The sequence below is a fragment of the Cucurbita moschata genome, unplaced genomic scaffold, assembly GCF_002738365.1.
Source record: "Cucurbita moschata cultivar Rifu unplaced genomic scaffold, Cmos_1.0 Cmo_Scf00021, whole genome shotgun sequence".
Lineage (NCBI taxonomy): Eukaryota > Viridiplantae > Streptophyta > Magnoliopsida > Cucurbitales > Cucurbitaceae > Cucurbita > Cucurbita moschata.
Genome location: NW_019268537.1, coordinates 2,143,882 through 2,168,075, shown reverse-complemented (window position 1 = coordinate 2,168,075; position 24,194 = coordinate 2,143,882). Strand labels below are relative to the sequence as shown.

Genomic DNA, 24,194 nt, shown 5'->3' with positions numbered 1-24,194 from the left:
TTTTTTTTTTTTTTTTTTTTTTTTTTTTTTTTTTTTTACTTAATGATAGTACCAAAACATCAATAAAACCAAATTATTGTCTAAAATTGAAAACAAAATATTCATCATTATCATCTAATGTTTTTTTCCTGAGTATATATTAGTAACAATTTCAGTGATTTTTGGAACTAATGTAAGCTATTATTATTGTTGTTGGTTTTTTCAGACACTAAATTATTAATAATAATAAAAATAATTCCTAAATTTTGTATTTTTACCTTAAATTTTTTTTTAAAAACTTTAATAATACTCTTAGTAGTTAATTTTAAAAATATTTTTAAACTTTAAACATGGTTTCAACATTACGTTTAAATTTAAAAAGTTTTATGGCTATTCTTCCATTTTTAAAAAATTTCATAAATATAATTATAGTTAGTATTATGCTTAAAAAAAATATCTACAAAATTTTAAATGTAGTATTAACATCCTTCATCTCTATTAAAAAATGTCAGCGCCTCAAAAATTATCTTTCTTTTTAATATTATTTTTTAAAGTTCTAAAAAGTTATCTCCCTTTTAATATTATTTTTGAAAGTTCATAATTATTTTTTGAATGTGGTATCAATGGTAAGATTATTTTTAAACTAACGGAAAGTTCTAAAGGTATTGTTTTTTTTTAGTTTTAGGGTATTTTTTTAAATAAATGGTCAAGGTATTTTTATTAATCTAGTTTTTTTTTTTAAATAATATTTGCTGGCATTCCATTTATAATTTTTTCAAATATAGTAAGATAATATATTTTCTTGCATGAAAAGTAATATCATTATTTAACAACTTTGAATGACAAATTTTAAAATTTATTTAAAATATATAGACTCAATTTGGAAGGTTGAAATTACAAGTACACAAATAAATGAAATCCAAAATAATTGCAGCGATTAAGAAAAAAAAAAAAAAGGCAAGAGTTCTGTTTCTGATTATAAGGAATTAGTTGCATGAATTAGAACCAAAAATATACATTTACCCATTTCACTCTCAAACATAATTCCTTGGATCCTTTCATTTTCCACCTCTCAACAACACTAAATAACTGTGTTAGATTAGATCAATCAGCACTCCTGAATTCCCTTAATTTACACTTGTCTTTCCATTTTCCATTATGAAAACCATACAAAATGCTGTCCTTCTACTGTTGTCATGCCATGCCATAAGGCCACACTTAAACAAACGAGTAGACAGCAAGAGGCGCTGACGCTTACTAATTCATTGCTGTGTGGAGCTTGAACTAACCTTAATCACCTTGGTATTGTAAGATCCACAATTCCCACATTTATGGTACAGCCAGTGGAAGCGCGCTTTCCCCTTGTTGGAGCAGTCATTGCACAATATGTCCTGACCGATACTCACTCGCTCAGTCATTACAAATTTAGAGGGTAGGCAAGAAAAGTGAGGTTTACCTGACAGCGTTCCATGTATTCTTCAGGGAGTACCTCCAATGCCAGTAATGCGTCAAGCATGCCGAAGTATACCTGTATAACATAACATGAATGATGGTATTTTCAGACATACATATCACTGTTATCAATGCTCACTAACTTCATATGAGCTGAAGATCATGTAGAGAGAGAGAATCAATTCCCATTGGATGAATGTAGCAAGTAAGTGGAAGAGAATAGCTATAACAATTCAAGCCCACCGCTAGTAGATATTGTCCGCTTTCACCCGTCATGTATCCCGTCAGTCTCACGGTTTTAAAATGTGTCTATTAGGGAAAGATTTCCACACTCTTATAAGAAATGTTTCGTTACCATCACCAACCAATGTGCCAGCGACAGTGAAGACGCTGGCCCCGAAGAGGAGAGTGGATGGTGAGATCCCACATCGGTTGGAGAGGGGAACTAAACATAACCTCCCCCTACTAGACGCGTTTTAAAAACCTTACGAGGAAGTTCAGAAGAAAAAACTCAAAGAGGACAATATCTGCTAGCGGTGGGTTTGGGCTGCAACAATAATAGCTCTCACTAATAACCAAACATGTTAGAAGCATTTACACTCGAACTTTCTAATCAGGCTTGCAAGCTCTTTAAACTCTACATACTGTTCGAATTTTTAATACCTCAATTCAATTTCACATGCTCATTCATGCGTAAATGCATCGATGAATCAACCTTGATCTTGACTATTGTGTGCCAAATATAAGAATTAGCGTTCATTAAGCAAATGGTCGACATAATACATTGATCATTGATTCAAGCTCATGAAAACTAACGACCCCACCCGCCACCGCCCCCCGCCCCAAGATAGATTCGTTGAATAACGTTGTATGAAAGCATCATAAACATGAGGATCACTTTAAAAAAATAATGAATGTATCATGCGCTTGTTTGGTAAAGAAAATTTCATACCGTCATATCTCCCAAGGACTTGCTACATATTGGACATATGTAGTGGCTACAAGTGTAAGCCTGCATCATGTAACAAAAAAAAAGATATAACACTGTCCACTGAAATAGCTTCTCAAGTTGACATTTTTCTGAAAAGATCAAAACCAAAGCAAAGAATCCAAGAAATAGACCTGGAAACAAGCTGAATGCATGAAATGGCCACAAGGGAGAGCTCTAACACTTTCACTAGACGTGAACAAAAAATCACAGCAAATAGGGCAGTTTGTTTCTAGGCCCCTCTCATGGCACTTGTGATCAACTAACTTCATTGCCAAACAACAGTTGCATGTCATACAATGAAAAAAATCAGTACCAAGTCCCTTCCCAAGACGACATAAATTGCAGAAGGGACAATGATAGACTTCCCTGAAATAAATAAGTGAAGAAATATCAAAGAAACTTCAACAGATAAAACATCTAGTTTATCAATTTCATAAACTGGGAGAGGAGAGAGGTTTAAATGTAGCCCAGCCAAAATGATTGAAGCTAATAACAAGAACTCCTTGCACTTCTCTGCTGATTTGAGATGCTTACGAAGTTCAGGCACAAAAAATGAACAACAAATCATCTTTTCTGTTAAATCTCAATAATGATCCAGTGCATGAAGAAAACATACTAATATATTTTTGGATGACAAGTTATACCCATGACGTTGATATCAACGTATAAGGAAAATGCTAACGGAGTATCTTCTACAAAATTCAGAACCCATAACTCAATATTAATAATATTAGTGATCTGTTGAATTCCTTTTTAGTTTTCCCTTTAAACTCCACAAAGCACAAGAATGATTATAATCTTGTCACTCAATGAGGAGCATGGCAGTGATAATGTGATGGAAGATATGTGCACCTTTCATCGTCAAAAAGTTTGCAAATACTACAGTAGAACTTTGCCATAGAGAGACCACCACAGGCTGGTGTTGAGCAAACAGATGCAGTAGGCTGAACTTTGAGGCAGCGCATACACATCATTTCAGTTGAAGCCTTCCTGCAAACAAATAAAACATATTAAATACATCATGGGATATCCATACAATCAAGCAAATAAGATGCAACTACCTGTCCATCGAATGATCACTGACTTTATCATGACAGAAACTACAAGTGAACAACTTGCCACAACAAGTTGCAAGAAGCTTACAGTTTCTTTTATAATGCTCACACCCGAAAATCTGTTTCTCGGGATCACGAAATGATGGGGCACATGCAATCAGTTCTTTTGCATCTGAGTTTTCACCTGCAGTGGCTTGGGGTAGCATCTGCTGAGAAGCTATCCAGCGACTAACATACCCCCATTAATCTATCAGAATAGTGAATTGCAGATTAGATATATGGTTATATAAAGTTCGTAAAGTAATAACAACCTGGTGATCAAGTTCTGAATCAGATAATCTTTTCTCCTAGGGTCAATGGTTGAATCCCGGGCAACGTTTCTTATTTCTGATTCAAGTTCATTTTCATTCATCCTAAAAATCTCTTTCCATCCAGGCTTGAAAACCGAATCATTTTTATGGTCACAGTTGCCATGGGAATCAGAACCTGAGAAGTAGAATTGAAAAAAAAATATATCTATAGTGCTTTGTTGTCTATGTTATTAGACAATAATTGACTTTGCTCAATACAAACCTCCAGATACATGACTGACAGATTCCATATAATGTGGAGATGTAGCAGGGCCTTCCCACCATTCATTTAGCCAGTCACTAAACATTGTATTTCTGGTTGCCTGCTTCAATGTATCCATCATCTTATTCTGCTCCTCCTGAGTAAGTGCAGAAGTTACCCAAGGCAACATTGATTGAAGGACCTCAGCACCTGTAGTACCAATTATTCTACCAACAATTTTATCCTGTTCTTCCACAGAAAAATATGTATGGAACAACGGTAACAACTCCGATTCCTCACGGAAAATATGTTGGTCAAGTGTCACTCTGATTGATCTACACATGCCCTGGAGCTTTGTTGCCAGCTCAATATTCATTCTCACAGTATCATCAATATCAGAGGTATGAGACATGATCCAATTTGAATCGTTACAGTTTTTCTTACCATTCAAGTCTCTGCGAACGTTTGTAAGCTTAGAAAGTGCAGTAGAAATACCTTCAAATAGCTCTTCCTCCTGTTTGTGGTCTAATGTATAAGAGTGACTCACATTATGAAGAGCTTCTTTTGATTCTAATGCAGGAAATACTATATCGTCCTCTGCATTACTATGAGCTTTATATAAACCCCACAACAGATGAAACCTACCGCAAAATTTCCTAAAGAATGTATCATTGCAGTCACCGAGATTCACAGATTCATTATCCAAAAACTCCAAGTCTTTGCTTATTGCTTTATGAAATTTAAATATGTTATCAATAGGTCGTGACTTAGAACCACTGCCACAGGAGATTGGATCATTCTCCAGACTAAAAAGACTGGAGTTGAGAGAAGGAGCATAGGGACCAAAACACAAAGAACGCAATGATTTTGCTGCTGCCAGAGATCTCATTCCTAAATTATTGTCATCCACTCCTAACCCAGGGACACAAGCAGATTTTTTCGAGCGAGTGAACTGACGTTTTTTGCTTGAGCTTTTCAAAGGAAGACGGCCATTTAAGTCTCCATGGCATACTTCCTTCTCACATTTGGATGGCCTGGCACACTCAGTTGCCTGAATGCAAGAAGGTTTTTCATTGGCAGAAGAAAAGGAGGAGCATGATTCTTCATTTCCAGTCGATATCCGTTCAGCACAATGGCTAAGATCACTTGCAGAAAAACAAAGGCTCCTGGGATGACCTTTGCATGCCCAACCAGAAAATAGTGTAACAAGTGCATGATCCGACTTTGGAGCTGCGAAATAAAGTGTTTGTAATTAAGACACTGGTAAATTAGTTGTTCGTTTGATTTGATTACTGATACAAATTTAAACTATGTCATATATTTAGAGTTAAAACTGAACCTGCCATTTGCATATTCTGAAGAAAGGATCTTGCTTCTTCTTCAGTAAGTGTTTCTACCAACCAAGGTAAGACACGCTCTATCCATTTCAAGGGCATTATGCATAAGCTGTGATACAGAAGTTCTCGCTGCCTCTGAGGTCCAAAATGCTTCCGAGCAAGTGGAAGAACCTAGATGTCAAGATAAAACGACATAATGATGAAAAAAGGGAAAATTCTGCAACTCCTCGGATAAAACGACAAAGTAAGATTCTAGAAAGTAACCTTTCAATCAAAGTGGCAGCACATAATTTCTTTCATCAAGAAGTATGTATGTTATTTCCCTTTTCTTTATATGTAATTGATGGAGTGGAAGGATAATAATTTGGTTAACATTCATTTGATCAAGTCCTCAAGGGCAACACATTTGACGTAATAAACAAAACCCTGGTGTGCTCTTAATGTGTCACTAAATGAAGCTTTTTTAGGAGCACCCAACTAAGTAATTGAACCTTCTTAGGGACCTTAGCTTGTAAAGAGCCAAGCCAGGAGTTCATAAAGGTGAATTGGGCTTGAACTTACTTGAAAAACTATAAAATTTCAAATGAATCTTTTTTCCAACATAAATAAAGTTAAAATAGATATAGGACATATAATAAAGATACCAGCAATGTAACAAGGAAGACAGTGATCTAGTTACAGGAAACTGTCACTCACATGCAACTCCTCATCATGGAAGTGCTTCTGGATGGTCTTGATAATTTGATCAGCATGAGAACTTAACTTTTTATGAATTTCAGCAGAAGAATATTTAGCTCTATCAGCTTGGATACTCTCTATCAAGTGCCTAAGCTTATCAAATTGAATTTCTTCTTCTGCATGCTTATCAGCAAAAGATAATTCAGCATCTACAGCAGGAAATATAACTTTATCCTCAGCAATGCTGCACCAGAAAGAAAGATGACGATCACTTTTAAAACACTAGCGGTCGGTGAAAAATGGAGGGGAAAAAGTGATGAAATTGTTTGTCGTAAAGATCAATTCCATGGAAATGGTTTTCAAAATAAATACATCATTATAGAATCTTAGATTTAATAGAGTAAACTAGAAAACACAGAGCTAGAATTGAGTACCAGTGGAAGATGCAGACTTCTGCAATAAACTGCAGCCTCTCCTTTAGTGCAGACAACTCAGAAAAATCAGAAGACAATGGTAGGTCCCTAGCTGCCTCAGCAATGCTATTTAGTTCTTTTTTTATAGCATTATGCCAATATAATATTTCATTGATGGGGCAAGCAATTGAAACAGTAGAATAGGTAAAATTGCTTTGCTCCATGTATTTCCTTTTACCAATTCTAGCTGATTCAGAAGTGTCATTCCCCTTCTCTGGTCTACATATAAGATCATGAATCTGAGAACCTAGACATTGAAAGTCTAAATTTTCGTCATACAAACTTTGATTGGCACGAGTCGTTCTTGCATCCTCCATCCAGGAAAATATTATCTTCACTTCAAAAAAATTAAAATTAGCTCCATTTCTTTGAAAATTTCCTCAGAAATGATATTTAACTAGACGAGGCTCTGACCTTCTGAAGAAGCTTTTGCTCTGGGATAATTTTGCTCAAGCATTTGCACATAATCTGAAGCTCATCCGGAGAAATAGAGGAAGAGAGCCACGGAAGAAAGACTTCCAGCATATGAATAGGTATACTACAAAGAAATTTCCATACTAATGATGCCTGTTCTTCAAAAGAAAACTTCTCTGTAAGTAACGGGAACACCTGCAAATTTGCATAGAAGCTCATATTTTCAGTAGGGATACTCGAATGAATACCGATTTAAATTTCAGGCAACATGTTAAGCCATCTTAATGAAGTTAACACTGCTATCAAGAATTTTATCTACTTGTATGTTAAAAACTCTTATATTGGATCCTAGTACTTTTTCGCCCTTCTATTTGGCATCCACCATTTAAAAGCCCAAACCCACCGCTAACAGATATTATCCATTTTAGCCCATTACGCATTGCCGTCAACCTCACGATTTTTAAACGCTTTGTCAGGGAGAGATTTCCACACTCTTATAAGGATTGTTTCGTTCCCCTCTCTAATCGATGTGAGATCTCACACACCATGTATTTGTACCATCAGGCATGAATGATTCTCAGTGACTTAAATATTAAACACTTGATTATCCATAACAGTTTGGCCTTTTGACCTCCATAGAGCTAAGGGAGAATGACCCGATAAGTTTTAGCTCCTCCGTCCAAAACTCTTGTTCTTATATTCTTTCAGCAAATAGGAAAAGAATCTGATATCAAGCAATCAAAATACGTAGAATTAAGACAAGTTTAAGCTATCATTGTCACGTCAAACAATTACCTGTTCTTCTTCCTTGAACATATGCTGGCATATTGATATCTGAAGAGCTCTGACACAAGATGACAGCTCCCTCTTATAGCTCCCTTCCTCCAACGCATTAGAATTCAGAAGCTCCAGCAATTGGCAAAACAGAACACTCTCCCCTTCATGTTCAAGGAAATAAGTACTTGCCACATTTTTCACTCGCAAATCTAAAGCCGGGAAGATGACCTACAAATTCAAATGTATTTGAGGTTTCCCCACGTTCCACCCCCCAAACTATTTCTTAGAAGATTGCAAATAAATCAAAATTTAGCTGTTAGACTTGAGATTATGTTCAGTTTCACTGATGCCAAACACAAATCACATCTCCCATTCTTCACCTGTTACACCAAAAACGCCACTCGACTTCACAAATTTGTCAAGTTGGCTCATCGTCACGGTCAGAATTGGTTTCTTTATCATTTTCTTTTTCTGGAAGATATGGGTAAGGTAAGCGAGTGAAATAGCCCAGTACAGATGAATGATAAACATGAAAACTAAACAAGAAAAACTAAGAAGCCCATTCTCCTAGGGATCGGCGGCCATTGAGACAAGCATTCACTAAAAAGGAGTAAAACTGAGAAGAAAAGGAAAAAAAAACCTCGTCCTCGGCGTTACAGTGATGCTTATAAACAGCTCGAAGGAAGTGATAGCGCTGCAACAACGGTCCAATATCGCCACCACTTTGCTGGTTGGTAGCGAATTCAATAGCGTCGCGATGGAAGCGATCAAGCTCAGCACGTATAGCCTTGTGAAAGAAGACAAATATGAGAATCGGAGATTCCGCAGCGACAATTCTGGAACATGATTCCATTGAGGAATTCACCGGAGAAGCATCAGCCATAGCGGCGACGGCTCCACCAGCGTGGCTGTTATGAATGGCCGTAAGCGTAACCAACATCAAGGAGTAAATGATGTACGTGGATCGGTGAATTCGGATTTCCAGAGACTTGTATGGCCCTTTCTAAACCTCCAAAAGCTATGGTCGGAGTGGTATCAATTCAATTGCTAGCAACTCTGCTGTGCTTCCGGCATGGAATATTTCCTGCCTTGTTTTGTAGCAGAAGAAGAAATCGGATGCCGAGGCACACTTTTGGTGGTGGCCTACGTGTCAACCACTGACCAAAGACTTGTGTTGGACAATCAAAGTCATCATTGGGAATGATCTTGTGTTTATAAGTAAGGAATACTAACTCTACGATCAGGCCTTTTGGGAAGTCAAAAGCAAAGTCACTAGAGCTTATGCTCAAGGTGGACAATATCATACTATTGTGGAGAGTCGTGTTCGTCTAACATGGTATCAGAGTCATGCCCTAAACTTAGTCGTGCCAATAGATTGGTAAATCCTTAGATATCAAACAAAGAACTCCAAAAAAAGGAGCCAAGCCTCCTCAAAGGCAGTAAAAAATGACTAAGACTCCAAAAGAGTCGAGCCTCGATTAAGCGGAGGTGCACTTTATTTGAGGGGAGGTGTTGGACGATAAAAGTCCCACGTCGGCTAATTTAGAGAATGATCATGGGTTTATAAGTGAGAAATAGTATCTCTATTGGGATGAGGCCATTTGAAGGAACACAGAGTAAAGCCATGAGAGTTTATGCTCAAGGTAGACAATATGTGGAGAGTCAGGTTCTGCCTTATGGATGGACATGGAAATTATAAATTTACATTTTAACCTAAAAAATGACTTATAAAATAAATTAAAATTTTAAAAGCTGATTAAAAAACCAAACTTTTAATTTAAGTAAAGTTGAGGAAATTAATTTTATCCGGGGAAGGGGAGGACGTGGAACGCACACGCACGTGTGGAGCACGAACTTGGCATGGGGGTGTGTCCACGTAAGCATCCACCACACGAAAAAGGCTCGGCCTAACCAAGGTCCATGGATTATTCCGGTAATGGAGTATTAAAATATATTATAAGCTCGAATCACGACGGAGTGCCGATTAAAAAACGAAAGGCATTTGAAAAAGGATAGAGTAGTGGATTTAGTTTGGTAAGTGGTGGTGGTAGTGGCGGCGGTGACGGCGGCGGTGGAGACCAATGGGCGACGGTGCGAGCCTCGCGTTGGGCACGCAGAATGAGTAGAGGAGATGGTGGTAAAGCCAAGCACGTTTCATGCTTTGTTTCGAGATTCGTTTTCTGCTACATGTCTGTGCCCACTTCCAATGTTCATTATCCCACTCACTTTACCCCATATATACACACACATATATATAGTTGAATAATTAGATTTTTATTAAATTACTGTTTTACTTTAAAATAAAGAGATTGGTAATAATAAATTGTCACTAGGGAAAGGTTAAAATTAATTTAAATTGTTAGGTTAAATGCATAGATAAAGAAATTGTGCTCTCGAGTGGTAACTAGAGAACGAGGTGCCTTGGTTTTTCTTTAAAGAGATCGAGAGATAAGTTTTTTCAAGCCTCCCCTAGGAAAACTTGAGTCTTATCTAAATTAAGAAGGATCTTGCCTAATAAGTAAATTACTCGAAAATTTTAATAATAATAATAATAATAAATGCTATAAAATTAATAGTGGTATTTTGTTGAATAAGAAATTATTGGTGTATAACATAAGATAGGAATACATTGATTGTAACCTAATTTTGAATTTTGTCTAAATTATTATGATCAATGTCATTAAAACAGCTCCTTGTCGGAATAATGTTTTTTTTTCCTATCAATAAAAACTTAAATTTTAAGAAACAATAATAAGATGAATTTATTTTATTATAATAATTTTATGTGGTTTTTAAATAAGTTGATTTATATTATTTTGAATTTTTTTATTAACAAAACATTAGTATTGGTTTGGTTGGATTATATTTATGGTTTATTTAAATATTCACCGTCATATTTTAGAAAATCTTATTTTTAAACACGTTTTTTTTTTATTACGAATACGAAATGAAACCAAATTAAAATTAAAAGGCACAAAAAAAAAAAAAAACCAATTAATGTACAATACACGCTCCTACTACTTCGGCTGCTATTGCTAATAACAATTTAGAAACAACCTCATCCCACCGTCGTTTACTGGCTGGCTCCTCCGCCGCAAGTCCCCTCCGAAACTGACGGCGACTCTGTAACTGAGTCAGTTCCGTCATGGAACGGCGACACCTCCATCCCTCGGAGCTCCTCAATCATCTTCACCACATGGCTCATCTTCGGCCGTTGATCCGGCGAAGCCGATGTACAGGCCAAGGCGATCTGCAGAAGCCCCACCATTTCCTCTTCGATGTCTTTGTATCTCATCAGCTCCAAATCAAACACTTCAGCCGTCCACTCCTCTCGCACCACCGACTGAACCCACCGGGGCAAATCCAACACGCCGCCGTATCCACCGCCATTCTCCATAACGGAAGGGCACTTTCCAGTAAGCAGCTCGAGGAGAAGAACCCCAAACGAGTACACATCCGCCTTCTGTGTCAGTTTTCTACCCTCACCGCACTCCGGAGCCCGGTAACCGTTGGATCGAGGAGTGGAAGGGGGAGTGAAAAGGGCCAATCCGAAATCAGAGACGCGAGCATTTCCAGATTGGTCTAAAAGGATGTTGGTGGATTTAACATTGCCATGGGCGAGCCTGAGGGACTTGCAGGAGTTGTGAATGAAGGAGAGTCCTCTAGCCGCTCCGGCGGCAATCTTCAACCTCGTCGTCCAGTCCAACGGCGTCCGTCCAGGACCCCTGTTCCCTGTAAAACGGTCAAAAAACCATTACTATTCTACGGACAAATGGGCGGGCCACTGAGAACAATCAATGGGCTATCTCAATCTCATCCTTTCAGGTCATTTTCATGGAAAACAAACGAAATCAAACAATTTAAATAAAGGGCGAGCAGATAAAGTAAAGACAGAATTATTTATTTGGTAGGGCATGGCACTCTGTTCCGTCATCTATGAACAGTAGAATTCTAAAAATCCACATTCCAAAATCGCAGATAAGCTGCTACTAATGCGACACTTTCGATACGGCCATATAACTATTGCTCTCTTGTGTCTGGGAATTCACACAAAATTATAAACCCTAAAACATAATCCATGTCTGTTCTTAGACTATGAACAAAATGGATGAACACTGTTCTTAGACTATGAACAAAATGGTTTAAAAATATGAAAACTCAGAAGAATCAAAGGCATTGTAATGATGGGTTTGATGAAAATTATACCGTGAAGAAGCCAGAAGAAGCTGCCATTGGGCATGTAATCATATACCAATAACTTCTCCTCTCTTGCAAAATAGTACGCTCTCAAGCTTACAATATTAGCATGTCTCAACCTTCCCAATACCTCCATGTGCTGCTCGAACTCTCGTTTTCCTCCAACCTGAGCATCTTTCAGCCGTTTCACCGCCACCACATTGCCGTCGTCGAGAATCGCCTTGTACGAAGTTCCGAACCCACCCTTACCGAGCATTTCCGCGGAGGCTCGAAGCAAATCTTCGAGCTCGAACTTCTTGACTCCCTCGAAGAACACCATCCGGCCTCTCTCTGTTCCGGCTTGGACTGGAAATGGACTAGAAGAGTAAACAATCTTCTCGCTCTCCAGAAGCTTCGACGATCCCTTCCTGTCTCGGGATTTGTCAGCAGAGTTTTTCCAGAAATAACAGTAGAGAAGAAGCGAGACCACTGCTAGCACCAAAACGTCGCCGAGAATTATGGCGATTAGTGCTAGAGAACCTATCTTTCCAGTGCTGTGATGGTGTGTATTTTCCGGCTTTGTTTCAGGTGAAACTCCGGGAAGGGAAGTCGGAGAAGATGAAACAGTGAGGTTCCGCGGCCGTGTAATGGGCGAGGCAATTGCCCCTTCGGATCCAGGTTCCGTTGGATTACTGACAATGCTCTTACAGCTCTGAAGAGGGGAACCACACAAACCCAAGTTCTGGGCGAAAGAAGACTCAGGAAACGTCGACAACGATTTGGGGATTTCGCCAGAGAGACCGTTCGCTGAAATATTGAAGTCCTGAAGATTCGGCAGGTTCAGTTCCAAAATAGAACCTGAAAACCGGTTATCTTCGAGGCGGAGAGTGAGAAGATGAGTCATACGGTTAACAGAAGCCGGTATCTCTCCAGTTAGGTTATTGTGAGAAAGATCGAGGCGGTAGAGCCGGACGAGAGACCGAAAAGAAGCCGGGAAGTCACCGGAAAATTCATTGTACGATAGAAACACGAGTTTGAGAGCAGTGAAGTTGGAGAGGTCGGGAATGGGACCAGAGAGACGGTTCCGCTTAAGGCTCAGCACTCGTAACTGAGTCAAAGCAGTAAGAGGAGCCATAGAGCCTGTAAGATCAAGATTCTCAAGAACCAACCTCGAGACCCTATTTCTGAGGCAAGAAACTCCATCCCAAGCACATGGATTAGAGGTAGAGTTCCATGTGGTGAGCTTATTCCCTTTATCAGACGCCGCTTTGAACGCCATTAGAGCGTCTAAATCTACATTCGAAGACGCATAAAGACATGTAAAGTGGAGTAAGCAAATATAGAGAGCCAAATGCGACAGCCGAGTGGACGCCGCCATTGCTGCTCTGCAACAAAACTCAGAGAGAGGGGGGAGGAGAAGAAGAAGTTTTAGACGCAGAGGAAAAAGAAGACGCGAGAAGAAGAGTAACTGAAATGGATGTGACAAGGGTGTAATTAATGGAAAGTAAAGGGGCGATATTGCAAATAAGTTATATTTTTTTTACTGGACCCTTCGCGTACGAGAACTGAAAAAGCTTGTAATGTCTGCTGTATTAACTGGGAGATAAAATTTATCCGAAAAGACAACAACACCCCTCTCTCCTACAAAATTACCGTTGGCTTAAAATTAGATACTTTTAATAATTTAGTGACTTAATAAATACTGTTTTTAAAAAATTCGTAATGAAATTTTAATTTTACGCACACGTGAATAAAGTATTTAAAATTGAAAATATTTACTTTAATCGGTTAAATTAAAATTAATCCCACGGATAAAATATATAAAAATTATCCATAAGTGAGAAATAAGATGATAAATACAAATTAGATTAAATTAAATAATTTATTCAAAATAAAGGACAGAAATAAGAATATATTCATTACTAAAATTACTTTAATTATGATTATTTAGAAAAATTTAGAACGAAAGAACTTAAATAGTTACTTAAATAGTTACGACAAATCTTAATTAAATTTGATATTTTGATTACGAGGTCAAAAGTTAAAAAAGGGAAAATTAGAATTTGGTTGAAAAAAGAATCAAAACAGAGGGACTAATGTCTATCTAATACCTTTATCAAAATTAAAATATTTGAAGATGTATGAAGTTAACTATACAGAGGATTTAGTTTATAAATTTTAATACATAGTAGTTCATTTAATACCACGTTTCCCCGCGGGAAATTAATTTAAAAAGACTGCAAATGCAGTTTAGGGCAGCGTGAGAATCACGCTCCGAAATCATACGAAGCTCCTGATGATCCGTACATAACACGAGACTCTGACGCGCGTGGCGAATTTCGAGAGCGTTGAAATGAATGCAATCCTTTCCCACGTGGAACCTCGCTAATTTCCACCTCCAACCTTTTAATTTGATTCCTCATTTAACCTATTATTCGTAATTAATAAATATTATAAAGCTGCATTCAATTATTTCGACTGCTTTCTTTAATATTTCCGACCGTAGCTGCTAAAGTGAGTGTGTTAAATTCGCATACTTTAATTTACTTATTTTATTTAAAAGAAAGGCATAAAGCATCTATTACTATATTATAAATTTACAACGTATAGTTTTATCCTCCGCCCTAAAGTTATCAAATAATAAAACTTAATCAAGGTTTAATCCATTAAGATAATAGTTTAAATCTCACACCTTTATATCTTATTTATATCTTATTACATGCTGCTCTCGAACAATTCCATGTTAGAAATCACGAACATTTTTAATAATATAACAAAGCTCTTATGACTTTACTTTCGGTTTTTAAAAAAAATATTATACCAATAAAGATAATATTTCTTATTTATAATTAGTCAACGTGGAATCCACCCAACAATTCTTAACAATATCTCTATATAAATAAATAAATAAATAAATAAATAAATAAATAAATAAATAAATAGAAGAGGGTCAGGAAGGTCAAAAGAATGGATGATTTAGACAAGTATTCTTTGGAAGCTGCACAGAGTATAGCTTTATTTTTCTACTTTTCCTTTTTAAGCTTTTACTTTCTGACGATAATACCCTTCCCTTTTCCCACCAAACAAATAGTATATATATCCATTTTTCATGATGACATTGGGCGGGTTGGTTCTTGTTTGGGGGCCCAAAACACCTTTTAGTTGGGCCCATCCTTGGTTTGGTCCAGTAACCAGCCTGCTTTCTTAAGGAATGGCCCACATGGCGGCCCAAAATGCCAATAAAATTGCTATTTAATAAATAAATAAATAAATAAACTTATATCATTCAATTCCTCCGAACACTGGCTATAGGCAGAAGGCAAGATTATAAACTTTGATTCAGAAACAAAATAAACAAATTATAAAAAAGGGCTTTATAATATACAGGCACAAATTTCAATTTCTGGTTTAGTTCAAGTCTTTAGCTTGGCTTCAATAATTAGCTATGTACTTCTGGCTCCTCGACCCATCTGTATCGAGCTACTCGACCCGTTGAAGTAGATCCAAAGAAGAGAGAGAACCAAGGAGTTAATATAATAAATGGAAGTGAGCTATGCCACTCTCACACCGCTGGGACGCTTTCCTTCCATGGCGTCCTTCTTGTTTCGACAATCGGCGCAAAGGAAAGGCCCTTGCCATGGCTTTGAGCTGGTGGAGAAGATGGAACCAGCATGAACAGAGATGCCTTCACTGGGAGCAAGATCTATTTGACATACAGCACAAGAGAACAGTCCGGGTGTGCCGTGTTTAGATCCACTCAACTCTACAGTTCCCAGCCTGCAGAAACATATGTATATATCAATTAATTCATTCTTCTAAATGAAATGTGCATGTCACACAAAAATTCTGTAAAACGATCCGACAATCAAATCGATAATTGAAGTACAGTGCAGCAGACGAACAATCATTGGACAAACACGAGGTATGTTCATCGAGAAGACTCGAGATTACAGTGTAATGACAATTACCATATTCAAACCTATGCCCATAGTTGTAAGATCCCACATCAGTTGGGAAAGAGAACGAAACATTGTTTATAAGAGTGTGGAACATGTCCCAGACATGTTGTAAAAACCTTGAAGGGAAAACCCAAAGAGGACAATATTTACTAGTAATGGGCTTGGGCTGTTACAAATAGTTATCGAAGCCAAACACTAGACGATGTGCCAGCGAGGAGGTCGCTGAGCCCTGAAGGGGAGTGGATGGAGGACGTCCCACTGAGATTAGAGAAGAGAACGAGTGCCAGCGACGATGCTGGCACCGAAGGGGGTGGATTGTGAGATCCTACGTCGATTGGAAAGGAGGACAAAGCATTCTTTATAAGGGTGTGGAAACCTCCCCTAACAAACGCGTTTTAAAATCGTTGAGGGTGACTTTTAACAGCAAAGAAAATTGTATGGCCAACCTTTCAGCAAGCATGGCGGAGCCGTCTTCGAATAATTCTTCGACGAAACCGACTGCTGACAGGCTCTTGGATAGCTTGTTAGAACTGTGAGACTTTTTCCTGAATAACAGAGATTTGAGTACGCTTTGTTTCTTCTGGGGAGAGGAAGACTGTAATGAATTATCTGGAGGAACTATGTCTACAACTATACACGTTGTATCATCTTTCAAGCCTCTTGTTCTCAAGGCTTCCTGAACAGATCATGGAAATGAAACTTCAAACCATTGCATTAAGAAGAAAAGATGCTGGAAACTGAAGTTTCCAATTGAAAATCGCTTAAATTACCTTCACAACTTGCCTAGCAGCTAGCTCTGCTGGTAGTCCACGGCAGGACTTTGCAGCCATATCTGATGATAGGGCATCCCAGATGCCATCAGAAGCAATTATTAGCCTCCCACCAGCGTTTGATAACTTAGAACACGAGCAGAGATATATTAGAGACGTTAAATTCGTGATTCCTAACAAAATGAAATAAGTTCCAAATGAGAATAGTGTAAATACCTTTACTTGTTTCACGAACGGAATTGGAACTATGAACTCCCCGACATCCATGTCTCCAATGGATCGAGAAAGGCATAAGCCTCCCGGCCAACAACGGAGCGGGCCGATCTGAAACATTCAAGAAAATATAGAAAGGAAATTAAACAACGTTCTTTGAACTTATAGGATGCTTTTATCTGGTCAACAGCTACAATTACTTCACCTCAGCACCACCAACAATGCTTAATCTTCCAATTTCCCCACCACTTGCAGTCACACGTTCTCTCCTGCATCGACCCCAAAATCACTCAGCCAGTTAGCACGAAGCAAATGGAAAGGTGTAACCGCCCGAACCCGCCGCTAATAGATATTGTCCGCTTTGACCCGGTACGTATCACTGTCAACCTCATGGTTTTAAAACGCGTTTGTTAGGGAGAGGTTTTCACACCCTCATAAAGAATGTTTCGTTCCCCTCTTCAACCGATGTGGATCTCACAATCCACCCTCCTTGGGGGCCAGCGTCCTCGCTGGCACACCGCTCGTTGTTTGGCTCTAATATCATTTGTAACAGCCCAAGCCCACCGCTAGCAGAAATTGTCTGCTTTATCCTGTTATGTATAGTCATAAGCCTCACGGGTTTAAAACGCATCTTCTCCACAACCGATGCGGGATCTCGCAAAAGGGATAGCAGTGGATTTGGAAAGGAAACATACTCTTCGACATTCTCTTCAAGCCGATGATCAACCGTTAAAGCAGAGACAGCACCACCCTGAGCATCTAAAATACACCGGGAATCTCCAACCGACGCTACTGTCACCGTCCATCCATCGATGATCACAAACGTAGCTGTAGTTCCAGAAGTTTCACCTGTAAAACATTCAGAACAAGCATCAAAGAATGATTATAGATCAGATGGTACAAAGCATTTATGCCAAATGACCAATCTTTGAGGGCAGTGAACAATTCACACACCTCTACTCTGAAACTCCTTGTCTGTCTTCACAAATCCAGCAACCAACGCTCGTGGTAGAGCTTGAAGCCACTCCTCCTGCCCGAGGCCACGGGGAAGTGCACCCAAGACATGACTCAACAAATGTTCCCTCGTGAAAATTGCTGCAGCATTTCCATTGTGTCCGTCAAATATCTGAAGGAGGTAGAACCCAATAGTGATCAAGCAACATAAAATCCTAATTCCAGTGCTCAAGAGATACCAGCTATAAGATCATGTATATCCAAACATATGAACATCCATCAATTTTAAAAGGTTTCTCTTAAGATCAACTACAACCCATTTGAAAAATCCAGCGAAACTCGTACAGTTCAGGAAAAGAACCAGAGCAATCCGAACAAGAGGAAGAGAACTTACAGCAAAAACAGAGAAAGTGGATGAAGGATTCCCAGGAAGTCGCTGACAATCAGTTTTCATGAGAAAATAATCTTCCCCCTTTCTAGACTGCGCTGCATTCCCATATCTTACACTCGGTTTCTCCAACCTCTCGCTCCTCGCCTCTTGACTGATCAAAGCAGCAAGAGGCACCAGATTGTGATTATGTTGACGCCGCCGCTGCCCTTCTCTGGAAGCCATCGACACCCCAGAAAATAAACTCCGGGGCCCAAGATTTTGATCCGATCGACAATCCGGCAAGAATACAGCGACCAAAATTCTTCACAGATTCCTAAACCTCTGAAGAAATTAGTTTAATGGGGTTTGTAAAATTCTGAGAAGACAGAGATCCAAACAGACAAAGAGAAGAGATCTGAATAAGACAGAGAAAGGAAAGGGAAACGCGTAGAGATGAGGAGGAATGAACTGTAAAAGATTACATATCTAGAAGCAGGAAATTGTTTAGAAATGAAAGGGATCCCCACAAAGATACTCGATTATAATAAAACAATAGAGATTTGTAGGCAAAACCCAGGTCAGCTTCTCGACGTTTTCCTCCGCCAAACCCCAAACCGACTCTCTTAAATTTCAGTACCCTTTGTTGGGTATGGAAAATGAAGCTTTTCCAGGTACTCAAAATGCTTCTATCTCAACTGGAAAACCCCTTCATCAATCACTATTGCACACAGTGAAATCCAAATTTTACAAACCCACTAACAATTTCTAGTTCATCAATGACGTCTGCTGCTAATTTCAACCTTCCAATCATAATCTCTTTTTCCTTTTTAATTAACTCAGCAAATGCCTCATTTTAAATCTTTTACGAACACGGCTCCTAAGATAGTGTCCACTTTTAAGTACAAGCTCTCTTGGTTTTATGCTACGTACCCTAAACAAATGGAAAAAGTATTCTTTTATTATAAATTCTGATCCTTCCCTAAATTAGGCCTATGAATTCTAACACAATTTTTGGCATTTTAGTGTTTTTTTTCTACAGTGCCATATAATTTTGATTGTTATTATTATTTATTTTGCATTTTAGAGAAAAAAAACATAATTATCAATAAATTTGGAAAAGTTTGAGAAAAGGGTATTGCATGGTACGGTGTTTGAAAACAGTAAAAAGGCCGACACGTGTGAGGAAAAAGTGAGCATGTTTTTTTCTGACGTGGAAATCTCTGGGACTTTGCTGCAGCACGTGCCACTGCCTCTTTAATCTTGCACTTAACATCACTTAATTGAATATTAGGGAAAAAAAAAAAGAATCAATTGGATTATTAAAATCTCAAATGAATAATTATAAATTTTAAAATTTTAAACTTAATAATTTGTTTAATTCAATAAAAACAGAGAAAAAGGCTTTTCTTATAATATAATTAACCATAGTTTGAGAGTATTTTAATAAATATAATTCAATAAGTAGTCAAAATATTTTATTTAAATAAAAAATTAATACCACATCAATTATTGTCTTTTTAAAATTTTGTGGAAACATTGCTTAAAGTGAACATATAATATAAATGGCAGTGGATGAGTAGGTAAAAATAAAAAATAAAAAATAAAAAATAAAATAAGGTCGCGAATTTCGAGAAGTGAAGGGTGTTTATGTCATTTGGGATTAAGTAAATAAAAGTAATTTTTTTTGTTAAAATAATAATTTTGGATTTAATAATATAAATTTCATAAATTAAACAGATTAGCATGTGATGATTTAATGCATGCCTAATAATTGCCTCAAATATGCCATTATTAATTTGGTTGCTTCCCGATAATTTTAGATAAAATACAAAATTTTAGGGTTAATTTAGTATAAATTTAATAATGATTTGAGTTCTATTAAACAGTAATTATTATTATTTATAAATTGTAATTTATCCCAATATATAAATTTTGTTAATCTCGTCTGCCATGTATGGTCGAACAAAAAGGACCCGCGCGCCCGCCCGCCCGAGTCATTGGCGTCTAGAATTATCTGCGCACTGTGGAGGGGCAAGAATCAAGTTCAGTGGGAGCCGAGATGGGTCTATTTTGCCTTCGATCCTGCTCTGTTTCCGAGTTCTGATCATACAAAATTCTTGCTATCAGCGATCGTTGATTTCTTCGAGTGGATTCTAATTGAGGGTCGCCTCTCATAATTTCTTCCTGCGAGGGAACCGGAAGCTTCCCACTTCGTTCGCCCAGAATCCTTAGGTTTGTCATATTTCTTCACCCTGTGCCTATCTAGTTAGGTCTTTCTGTGTTTGATGCTTCGAAGTAATGGGTGTTACGAAGCGATGTGTTTGCTGTATTTGCATGTATCCTTCCTGTTTCTGATCGAATGGACTTTGTTTATTGTATGGGATATTGTGTAATTTTAGTGGGAAATTATTGAAAAACAAGAAGAGAATGAAGTATTGGGGATTTGGTTTTTGTGAGCTCGTGCTGTATTATTTCTAGCTACGATCTTCACATTGTAAATCTTTGGATCAGATATACTGTTGGACGAGATAGTTACTTCACTTGATTTAATCTCCAACACCCATGGATTTTGGAGAAACCATGTTTCTTTTTTTCCCCAATCTAAAGAAACGAGTAACAGTTCATACTTCGACCTTTCCCTTGCTTTAGACTGAGGAGCGATTGTTGGGAGAGGTGATCATAGGTTTATAAGTAAGGAATGCATCTCGATTAGTACGAGAACTTTTGGGAAAACCCAAAGTAAAGCTTTGAGAGTTTATGCTCAAAGTGGACAATATCGTACCATTGTGAGGGTTGTGATTCCTAACATAAACAAGCTCCGATCGCATTTAACTCTGGTGGTTGACGTTTATGAATTCATTCCAAAATGTGGGAGTTTCGTTTTATGAACATTTATACTCACTGATTGTTTGGGCCATTTTCCACTTACATCTTGGTGAGATTAAGGGACATATAGTGATATTGAAGGTCCATGTACGTTTGTTTATCTGGTTAGATTAACAACAACGTCTTACATTTGAACCTTTTCATTTGTCTTCTGCTCATTTGGAATGAACCATTGTATTGAATTTTGGCGGCGAGTAAGAGTATTCAACTCTTAATGTAGCATTTTACATTCTTCAATGCTGTTTTCATGTCTAACAAATTGTTTGAGATTTATCCTCAACTTATTTCAATATGTAGCATTCATTAGTTATTTTCTCGAAAGTTTAATAAAACCGTTCGTATTCTTACAGATATAATATAGACTTGGAATAGTAATGTTGGGAAATGTTGAAGTGTAAAAGAAGGAATCAAAGGCAGAGGAAAAAACGAAAGTTGAAGGATGGACAGGGAGATTTTGCTATGGATTGGGCAGGGCTTCCTCGTGATATTCTTGTCATGATCTTTGAGAAGTTATCTCTTGTGGATTGCATGTCAGTCGATAGTGTTTGTAAGCAGTGGAGCAATATCCTTGCTGAACTTCCAAATTGGAAGAGGGGTGGATTTCCATGGCTTTTGATGTCAGGTCAAAAAGATAGAGAGATGAGAACATGTGCTAGCGTGCTAGACAATCAAAGTTGGGAAATGGAGCTTCTTGAGGCGTACGGAGCTTACGTTTGGGGATCTTTTCAGGACTGGCTAATACTGGTGAAGGATCTTGGCTGTTATTCTCTTGAAGTCAGTTTGTTGAACCCCTTCTCTACAAAGAGGATTAACCTGCCAAATCTTTGGAACTTCTATCACAAGATGGCTCTTTCAGGGTCTCCCGCTGAGGAAAACACAATTTGTGCAGCCATTCATAGTCAGAATCGTGAAATTGCCTTCTGGATTCAAGGCTCAAAAGTATGGCACAAGTATAGACTCGAAGGAACGCCTTTCGAAGATGCTATCTTCTGTAGTGGAAGTCTTTTTCTTCTCTGCAATGATGGTAACATTTTCCAGTTTGATGCAACAAGCATCGTTTCCAATATTAGAGAAGATGAAAATGCTACATCTATCTCTGAGATCAAAGCACAGTTCCATGAAGTTAGAAGCCTGGAAATTAACAGTCAACATGTGCTGAAGTATCTTGTGGATTCCTCAGGGGAGGTTTTGCTGGTCTGTAGGTATTACAGCGAGAAACCTGATGCTATACGTGAAACAATAAATTTTGAGATATATTCACTCGATCTTGGTCAGATGTCATGGGAAAAGGTCGATTATCTCGACGATCGGATTCTGTTTTTGGGCAAATGTTGTTCTAGATCTCTTTCTTCATCTGAACTTGGGATTGGTATCAGTAACCGTATATATTTCTCCAATGATGATGTTGCTCCTTGGTGGAATGAATGGGATTCTAATCATTTGAAAGGATTATCTTCTTTCTTTGGACTCGACAACTCCTCACGAAAAGACTGGGGAGCCTTCCACATCGACAGTGACATGAATGGAAATTTTTGTTTCCGTGGTAACCGCGACAATTGGGCACCCACCTGGTTCACAGCACCTCTATGGTGGTATAGCAAGAACATTGCTAGACAGACAAATCGATATCGATATCGATATCGACATAATTTGTGATTGACATCCAAACTAGTTAGTACGTAGTACTGGGTTTTGAGATGGTTGGCAATGAAAGAAGCTGAAGTTTTCTTTTTCTGGGTAGTGTCAAGTGATTTAGAATGTACACGCCTTACATGTAAATTGTTGAAAAGCTTCAAGCACAGCGTTTAGAACTGTGTAGGATTAGTGGTTGTGTTTTGTATATGCTTTTTATTTTGTTTATATACATATATCTATATATGAAATGCTGAGGGCGATGTTTGCTTAGTGTTGAAATAGCAGTGCCATGGCTGTCCATTTGAATGATCCTGGAATGAAGTTTTTGAATGATCCTGGAATGAAGTTGTTGGGAAAGAGGATAACAGACACGTTTATGTTTGTACTGATAGAGCTTTTTCTTAATTCCCCATCGTCTCGCTTGTTCATCATGTCTAACATTGTTGACGGTGTGTTAAAAAAACGCTCAACCAGAATCGTACATTTGAGTTCGATTGTGTGATGTCCCACATTGGTTGGAGAGGAGAACAAACCACCATTTATAAGGGTGTGGAAACCTTCATCTAACAAGAACCGACACGTTTTAAAGCCTTTGAGTGGTAGCTCGAAAGGGAAATCCCAAAGAAGACAATTAAAGCCTTTGAGTGGTAGCCGGAAAGGGAAAGTTCAAAGAAGACAATATGAAGCTCGAAAGAGAAAGTCCAAAGAGGACAATATAGTCAAAAGAGGACAATATCTGCTAGAGGGAAGCCCGAAAGAGAAAAGGACAATATCTGCTAGAGGGAGTCCGGGAAGCCCGAAAGAGAAAAGGACAATATCTGCTAGAGGGAGTCCGAAAAAGAAAAGGACAAAGAGAGAAAGTTCAAATATGACAATATCTGCTAGCCGTAAATGAGTTATTGATTTTAAATAAATAAAAATTTGAAAATTTTAATTAAATGATTGGAAATAAATAAATAAATAGCTGTGGCTTCCAGTAACTATTATTCATTTTCCTTTTCGTTTTTTTGAATCCTTAAATCCATTTTTATAATCACAAGAAGAATAACAATAATAATAAATATAATAATAAACGTAACGTTTGCTTCAATCGAACCCTACACGTGGCTCAAAGTGGTCCATCCAAACACCACGTTCCAGATCTCCTCCGCCTCAGATTTATTATTCTCTTTTGTCCCTCTATTTTTCCAATATTACACTTTTTGGAATTTGCGTGTGGCGGGAGTTCACCCTCAAAGGCCTCTACGTCTAAATCTAAATATTGAAAATTACATTTTTCTCTCTGTACTTCCATTTATTTATTATTTTGGTCCTTATATTTAATTAATTGTAATTACAACTTTCGGAGCTGAATTTTTGTAGCTTTTACTTAGAATTTGTTAACCGAATATTCATTTGAAGAAAAATTACTTTTTTTGGAACGAAAAAGGAGATTTTCAATTTTTCATTTCCTTTTACCAAAAAAAAAAAAAAAAAAAAAAAAAAAAAAAAAAAAAAAAAAAAAAAAAAAAAAAAAAAAAAAA

At 37.7% G+C, this 24,194-nt stretch overlaps 4 protein-coding genes across 9 annotated transcripts; 1 reads left to right on the top strand and 3 right to left on the bottom strand.

Moving 5' to 3' along the window:
* Positions 1–924: 924 nt before the first annotated feature.
* LOC111458876 (zinc finger protein BRUTUS-like) lies at positions 925–8,824 on the bottom strand. 5 transcript variants are annotated; one of them, XM_023101728.1, is made up of 14 exons: positions 8,349–8,821; positions 7,727–7,936; positions 6,932–7,126; positions 6,479–6,849; positions 6,063–6,288; positions 5,369–5,537; positions 4,051–5,259; positions 3,789–3,963; positions 3,484–3,705; positions 3,275–3,412; positions 2,554–2,788; positions 2,384–2,443; positions 1,436–1,507; positions 925–1,370 (listed from the first exon to the last, which is right to left on the bottom strand). In XM_023101728.1, exons 1-14 carry the CDS (start codon positions 8,646–8,648, stop codon positions 1,242–1,244), a joined length of 3,711 nt encoding a protein of 1,236 aa, XP_022957496.1. In that variant the 5' UTR covers positions 8,649–8,821; the 3' UTR covers positions 925–1,241. The 5 variants fall into 5 exon arrangements, with proteins under 5 accessions (XP_022957496.1, XP_022957499.1, XP_022957498.1 ...); XM_023101731.1 differs by having other exon boundaries at positions 7,727–8,088; positions 8,349–8,416; XM_023101730.1 differs by having other exon boundaries at positions 7,727–8,113; positions 8,349–8,367.
* A 1,863-nt stretch (positions 8,825–10,687) lies between these two features.
* Positions 10,688–13,398, bottom strand: LOC111458878 (probable leucine-rich repeat receptor-like protein kinase At1g68400). The gene is made up of 2 exons (XM_023101733.1): positions 11,915–13,398; positions 10,688–11,440 (listed from the first exon to the last, which is right to left on the bottom strand). The coding sequence occupies exons 1-2, from the start codon at positions 13,260–13,262 to the stop codon at positions 10,782–10,784; spliced, it is 2,007 nt and encodes a 668-aa protein (XP_022957501.1). The 5' UTR covers positions 13,263–13,398; the 3' UTR covers positions 10,688–10,781.
* Positions 13,399–15,148: 1,750 nt separating this feature from the next.
* LOC111458879 (probable protein phosphatase 2C 15) lies at positions 15,149–18,884 on the bottom strand. Of its 2 annotated transcripts, XM_023101736.1 has the most exons (9): positions 18,633–18,884; positions 18,175–18,484; positions 17,781–17,952; positions 17,522–17,675; positions 17,032–17,095; positions 16,830–16,937; positions 16,614–16,739; positions 16,290–16,519; positions 15,149–15,661 (listed from the first exon to the last, which is right to left on the bottom strand). In XM_023101736.1, exons 2-9 carry the CDS (start codon positions 18,391–18,393, stop codon positions 15,436–15,438), a joined length of 1,299 nt encoding a protein of 432 aa, XP_022957504.1. In that variant the 5' UTR covers positions 18,394–18,484; positions 18,633–18,884; the 3' UTR covers positions 15,149–15,435. The 2 variants fall into 2 exon arrangements, with proteins under 2 accessions (XP_022957504.1, XP_022957503.1); XM_023101735.1 differs by having other exon boundaries at positions 18,175–18,884.
* Positions 18,885–20,113: 1,229 nt separating this feature from the next.
* On the top strand, positions 20,114–22,950 carry LOC111458880 (F-box protein At1g49360-like). Its single transcript, XM_023101737.1, has 2 exons — positions 20,114–20,382; positions 21,387–22,950. Exon 2 carries the CDS (start codon positions 21,421–21,423, stop codon positions 22,690–22,692), a length of 1,272 nt encoding a protein of 423 aa, XP_022957505.1. The 5' UTR covers positions 20,114–20,382; positions 21,387–21,420; the 3' UTR covers positions 22,693–22,950.
* The last annotated feature ends 1,244 nt before the right edge of the window (positions 22,951–24,194 follow it).

Bases quoted from the DNA above. Each gene is read 5' to 3' on its own strand.
- LOC111458876 (XM_023101728.1), bottom strand. From the start codon at position 8,648: ATGTTGGTTACGCTTACGGCCATTCATAACAGCCACGCTGGTGGAGCC. The intron at 7,937-8,348 runs GTTTTTTTTTCC...TTGAATTTGTAG, and splicing joins ACTGTAACGCCGAGGACGAG to GTCATCTTCCCGGCTTTAGA. The intron at 1,371-1,435 runs GTAAACCTCACT...AGTATCGGTCAG, and splicing joins AATACATGGAACGCTGTCAG to GACATATTGTGCAATGACTG.
- LOC111458878 (XM_023101733.1), bottom strand. From the start codon at position 13,262: ATGGCGGCGTCCACTCGGCTGTCGCATTTGGCTCTCTATATTTGCTTA. The intron at 11,441-11,914 runs GTATAATTTTCA...ACCGTTTTACAG, and splicing joins CTTCTTCTGGCTTCTTCACG to GGAACAGGGGTCCTGGACGG.
- LOC111458879 (XM_023101735.1), bottom strand. From the start codon at position 18,393: ATGGCTTCCAGAGAAGGGCAGCGGCGGCGTCAACATAATCACAATCTG. The intron at 16,938-17,031 runs GTGAAGTAATTG...TGAATGTTTCAG, and splicing joins GCATTGTTGGTGGTGCTGAG to ATCGGCCCGCTCCGTTGTTG. The intron at 15,662-16,289 runs GTTGGCCATACA...ATGTTTCTGCAG, and splicing joins TCCGCCATGCTTGCTGAAAG to GCTGGGAACTGTAGAGTTGA.
- LOC111458880 (XM_023101737.1), top strand. From the start codon at position 21,421: ATGTTGAAGTGTAAAAGAAGGAATCAAAGGCAGAGGAAAAAACGAAAG.